Below are 6,000 nucleotides of genomic sequence, written 5' to 3'. Positions count from 1 at the left end.
CGACAACATAGATGGACCTTGATATTATAATGGTAAGCAAAATAAGTCAGACAGAAAAAGTCAATAACCATATAATTTCACAGATAAGTGGTATATGAAACTGAATGCAAAAAAGGAACAAGACAAACAAATGAAGAAACAAAAACTCATAGACACAAACAACAGTTTAGTGGTTACCAGAAGGTAGGAGGGGAATAGGGTGGTAGATGAGGGTAAAGGGGATCAAACATATGGTGATGGAAAGAGAACTACTCTGGGTGGTGAACACACAATGTGATATATAGATGATGTATTACAAAGTTGTACACCTGAAATCGGTATAACTTTACTAACAATTGTTACCCCAATAGACTTTAATTAAAAAAAAATGTGGTGAAAACACACAAGTAACATAGGTGTTGTCAATAATTAATCATTATTTTTCTTTACTCTGAGTTCAATTGACTTGTATGAAGATATAGATATACCCACAGCAATTTGGAATCAGGGAGCGGGCCCTATATTTTATAGCTCACTACATTCAGGTGTATTTCCTGTTAGTGCTACTGCTTCTTACATCAAAGGCACTCACTATTCTGTAGATGTGAACTGAACCAAGAGCTGTCACAACTTGCCAATTGGCAAAAAATCCTGTATACTTGGGGTGAAAAATAAACCAGGCAGACTGGTTGACAGAACCAAAATCCTTCAGAACTAGATGAGGGCTCAGATGTACTCTACCCCAGCAGAACCCCCCTGGGACAGCGCTTTTCATGAGATTATAATAATGTTGTCTATATAGTAGCTTGAGAAAGATCACAGCAAAACTCATTATCAATTTTTATTTCCTACCATACACCAAATGTACAGCACTGAACACAATTTTGTTGCTTTGATGTAAGAAATATTAATTGTTTGAAGAAACATTATACAAACTACTTGAAATTAAAAAAAAATGCAGACATCATTGCCCTTTTGTTGTTTACAAAAGACCCAATTTACAGTATCAATCATTAACATAGTTGAAAGGAAAAAAATTCAGTGCACATTATAAAACACATCAAGTACAAAGGAGGTAAATAAATACAAACATACTTCACAAACATCCTGCTCAAACTATGCAAACACAAATAAATTAACCCGAAGTCATTGTAAATTATAGTAATAAATACATAGGTTGGTAAGAGATTTCTTTTAAATTAAATAAAATATATAACAAACTTGTTAAAATATTTAGCAAATTAAACTTTTGTCTTTGTAATAAGTGAACTAATTTGTACGCATCTCTCAAGTACTGTATAGCAAAATGTTTGCAAGTACATAACTTTAATAGAAAATTTTGTTTGGTGTCCCATTTATAATAGACAGCACATATGGTAGCTCCTTTTCTTTTTAAATTGATTTTTAAATAAACACCTTTCCTACCTAAGAACAGACATCTCATTTTCACTAAACTAAGATTTAAGGGTTCAAATGAACCCCAAATCAAAGATAAGCCCCACTTACTACATAACAATGGCCACAGTTGCATGGAAGTGGAATTACTGTTGATATTACTTTTCATTGTGCAGGTAACAGTAATAATGGGAATAATATATCAAGCCTGTAAGTGCCATCACATTCAATCTACATATCTACGACGCTAATAAAAAATAAACACTTTTGTTATAGAACAGAAAATTAAGCTCACACTAAGTTCAAGTGTCCATTTACACGGAGGCACGTTGCACACGAGGTGTGTGTGCACACCAAAAAGGCAGTTTAGCTGGTTGTCTATACCTTTTTCTTAAAAAAAATAAATATAAAAAAACTTTTGAAACAATGCTTAACTACTTTACAATCCCTGAAATAGACATTGCCTTTACTATAGCAACTACTAAACTCTGATCCATCCAGAAATTCAAGATTGCAGGCTCAATTTTATGTGTGTGAGTGTACTTGAGTGTGTATATGTGGGTGTATGCATGTGTGGGTGAGTGTGTATACTTTGTAGCACTTGTAATTCTACAGAAAGATTTTGATCAAATTGAAAGTTATCTTGTTGCCTAAAGAGGGTGAGACCATATCACCAGTGTTCAGATCAGAGTAACATTTTTTCACGTGTTACTTTATTTTCCATTCCTTTCCAGTCAACCCAGTAAGATACATGCTATTTCAGGGGATATGGTATCTACAAAATTTTCCATTTGGATGTATATGTATTTGTTAAGCACAAATCTACATCAATATTGTCACTTGTATATTGTACCAACATATGGTAGGAAAACCTGGCTGGTCACATCAAGTCTTGTTTCTTGTCTCGGAATAAGAGTTGCCAACTATCTGATATGAGTTGAAAAACAAACAGACAAATCTGCATCACTAAAAAAGCTTATGTTTCTTTAAACAATTTCAAATAAATAATTCACATTAGCCGAAACGGTACAGCCAAGTTGAATACTTTACTGATTGCTATATTTAATTATTGCTACCCAATTCTAAACAGGCTTTTCCAGTATACTGTGCTTCTGTGAGAGCGCATCGGCCACTAGTGGGCGCCATTTATCTTCTTCCATGAATCTTACCTTACCACAAGCCCACTTAGAAATACAAAAGCCAGTGAAAGGGGGGAAAAAGAAGTGTGCAATAAAATCAAACTGGAGCATAGTGCAGTCCTTAGACAAAGATTTCCTTCATACTTTTTTGTTTTCTCATTTAAACCCAGAAAGATATGTGATTTGAGAATAGCATTTCTATTTAAATTCTATTGGAAAATAAACAAACATACTTGTAAAAATATGACAGACTTCAAAATGCAGTTAAAAGATAAAAAATTCTTTGATTAGAAATAAATAAAATATAAAAATGTTACATTAATTTACATATACTTTACAAACAAAAAAATTCAAAAGAGTTCAATGAAGAAATAAAAGAAAAACATATGAAAATAAATAAGATCTAATATTTGACAGCATTGCTTTTAATCCAGAGTCTATCATAGCTTTTCTTTTCTTTTTATGTCAGCTGGGGGAATAAATTAGTGCAATGTTGCAATTGTAAATGCGGTATGGCAACCTATGTGCCTTAGTAGTGCAGGAGCCAGAGCCCCTAGCAGATCCATCGGTATTACTGCTGTTGGTGATTTCTGTTGCTTGGCAGTGCTGCAGTCCTACACGTGGATGCCCTTCACTGCCTGTTTGATACTTTCTAGCAGAGCTTTGCATTCTGGGGAATAGTCCCGTTCCAGATTGCTGTACATGTCTGTGAGTGTATTTACGTAAGCTTCAAAATTCTGCTCACTGATAGGCTCCTAAATGAAGACAAAACACATTAAACCAAATACAGGGATTCAAACTGAGGCAAAAAGAGGACTAAATAACATGGAAGCATGTCTATGACTCTGGAGTATGGAAATGAAGGTAAGGATACGTATGGCTGCTGAAGTTTGGGGAGATTGAGAGAGACCGAGTGTGCATTGGGATGCATCTGTTCATTCTTTACTCAATTAATGGGATTAATGTGATTGTACATATTTTGTGGTCAGGTGGAGCCACTAAAGTAGATGTCTGGCTGCTGAGTTGAACCCCTCAGAGTGCACCGCTTGGCTTAAGAGGCAATCTCAGCTTCAACTGCATAAGCTCCGCATAAAACAGAATTCCTGTTTGCAGATGGTGAATGTCAGTGAGGCTGGGGAAGAAGGCTTGCTTGTACCAGATGCTTCCTTTCACAGCACTGGGTTGAATTAAGGAATTTAAGATTTGAGTGAGCTGCTTGCTAACTAGTTGTCTGGTGGAAAATTTCCTTTCATCCTCAGACACTTCTTTGTCCTATTTTCCCTTGCAGTATCATTTTAATATACTTTTTATTTCTCTATTTCTCTTTCTAGGTAGAATGTGAAATTCACAAAGTCACAGTCTGCTCATCCCTTATTTTATTTTATTTTTTTGCATGTGTTTTGGTATTTTCTTTGCCTAATGTGGTGCTTCAAAGAGAATAGACACTAGATATGTAGAAATTTCATGCTGTGTAAAAGGAAATGAATGACACAAAGGAATGCTCCCCAACCATTCTTTGGTGCCTCCATTTTTCCATCTTTTTGAAAAAAATTGACATTTGGCTTACTTCACAAGCTGCTTGGAAGAAAGAACTTTTAAAAGGTCTAAATACTATAAAGTATATTATTGTTATTGTTATTTAGAAGGTACACTTTCTAAATTTGAAGAATATTTTGTTGTGCTCAGCAAAGTACTGATCAAAATTATTAGTGTTGTCTAACTGTGGTTTTCTGTCCCTTTTAGCTTCTGTCTTTGTGGCGTACATGTTTCTTGGAGAGTCACATCACTGGACTAGGTGGCAGAGTGAATAAAGGCCATACTGAAAGCCAGGCCCACATGACTTGTGCTAGTTTTGTAACCTTGATCAAATTATGTAAACTCTCGGAGCCTCTATTTTCTCAGCTATAGAATGAGAAGCCAATGCTCAGTCCTTGGTGCTTTTGTGAACATTTAGTGTGGTTAGCCCTAAAAGTCACCACTAGAAAGCCTTATACGGTGGCTATACAAAGTACTAGTTATCTTGTGTGGTAATGATTATTTTTATGGTATTGGTTAAGGAAAAAATGTTAAGGAACACAAATTTGAAGTATAAGTTAGACAAATGTTAACAAATAATATTATAATACTGTCCAATAATTATTTTAATATTGGCTACAAAGTAATAATTTATTTGTGTTTGTGTTCTTTATTACATTATTGAATTTTTTAAATTATTGATTTTTTTTTTTATCATCAAGAGACATATTTGGAATTGGTTAAGATGACAGCTCCATGCTGGAAAGTTGGGAAAATTGAGGGATTTATTGTTTTTAGGAAACCAATCATATTTCTTTATTAATTGCTGCTTCTTTAAACCACTCTAAATATAAAATTTGAAGCTTTAGAAAACTTATTCTAAAAATACACTTACTGAGTAAATTAAAGGCATTCAACAATGCCGCCTCTCTCTCAAATGTTTATTATATTTATGAAAATGTAAAGCAAACTAATTTCCTATTAGTTTTAAATAGTTGTTATACTTCAAATATATGTTTAGATTTTGGAAAAGGGATCCCTTACTCACTTTGGTGCTTTTTATTCTATATGAGGTAATCTTAAGTATGTTCTTCATACTTAGTATAAAGAAAGCACTAAATTAAATTTTTTTTCTATACTTCTTGAGTTGGGTGAATGACACAAATGGCTGGGTCTCAGATTTTGTAAGATTTCTATTTGAAAACAAATTTTTAGCCAGAAAGTTTTGGCCTCTGATATTCATATTACATTTTGAAACAAGTTTCAAATAAACTCTCATCTTTAAATGACTCCTCCAATATCAAAAACCCTTGACCTTAATGTAACCTCAGTGTATGTATCTATCATGTTCCCAGTGACGGAGGTTATTGCAAGTCATACATGAAGAAGCATGATGCCTCTGTGACTGCTGACAGGCTTTCTCAAAGCTAGGTGGCTCTGTCTGGCAGCCCTGTTGGTGACTGCACACGGACACAGCAAACACTTGGAATGGAGCAACCACATTCTGACATTCTGGCCTCAGACTTACCATTTGTGGGAGCTGGATGTCGGCAAGGCTTGAAATGAGAGCTTGGCTTAAACCTGCCAGCTCCTTGAGCAGGCTTTCATTATTCTGTTCTATAAGTTTATTCTCTTCCTCTATTGTCTTTAAGTTGCTCTCCATAGATGTGATCTGAAATGGAAATAACTTGAGAAGATGAGAAGTAGAGTTTGGAGGGAGTACAAAAGGTTTTTCTCTGAAGGAAAATGCATCAGCTGAATTTAAATGCATACCCTGTAACTTCTCTTTATAGAAGTGCAACCCCAGAAGACTGCTCTTAAATTTTGCAATCACATTCCCAAATTTATATCTTTAGCCAAAACTTCTCCCATGAATTATAGATCCCACCCCATCTCCACATAAATATCTTAAGCTCACTATGTTTAAGAGCAAACCTTTGCTATTTCCCCCAAACCTGCTTCATACACAGGT

The 6,000-nt window shown here is 34.7% G+C and overlaps 1 protein-coding gene across 12 annotated transcripts in view; it reads right to left on the bottom strand.

Annotated features, from left to right (window-relative positions):
- Positions 1-834: 834 nt before the first annotated feature.
- Positions 835-6,000, bottom strand: part of LOC117034109 (suppression of tumorigenicity 18 protein) — a 152,328-nt gene continuing 147,162 nt past the window's right edge. For all 12 annotated transcript variants that reach the window (XM_033126809.1, XM_033126808.1, XM_033126816.1 and 9 more), the window contains 2 exons: positions 5,557-5,700; positions 835-3,268 (listed from right to left, as the gene is read on the bottom strand). In XM_033126809.1, coding sequence (XP_032982700.1) covers positions 3,128-3,268; positions 5,557-5,700 — 285 coding nt within the window. In that variant the 3' untranslated portion in view covers positions 835-3,127. The remainder of the gene's footprint in view (positions 3,269-5,556; positions 5,701-6,000) is intronic.

The sequence above is a fragment of the Rhinolophus ferrumequinum genome, chromosome 14 (genome assembly GCF_004115265.2).
Source record: "Rhinolophus ferrumequinum isolate MPI-CBG mRhiFer1 chromosome 14, mRhiFer1_v1.p, whole genome shotgun sequence".
Classification (NCBI taxonomy): Eukaryota; Metazoa; Chordata; class Mammalia; order Chiroptera; family Rhinolophidae; genus Rhinolophus; species Rhinolophus ferrumequinum.
Note: the sequence above shows the minus strand (reverse complement) of the source record. Positions and strands in the feature narration are given on the sequence as shown.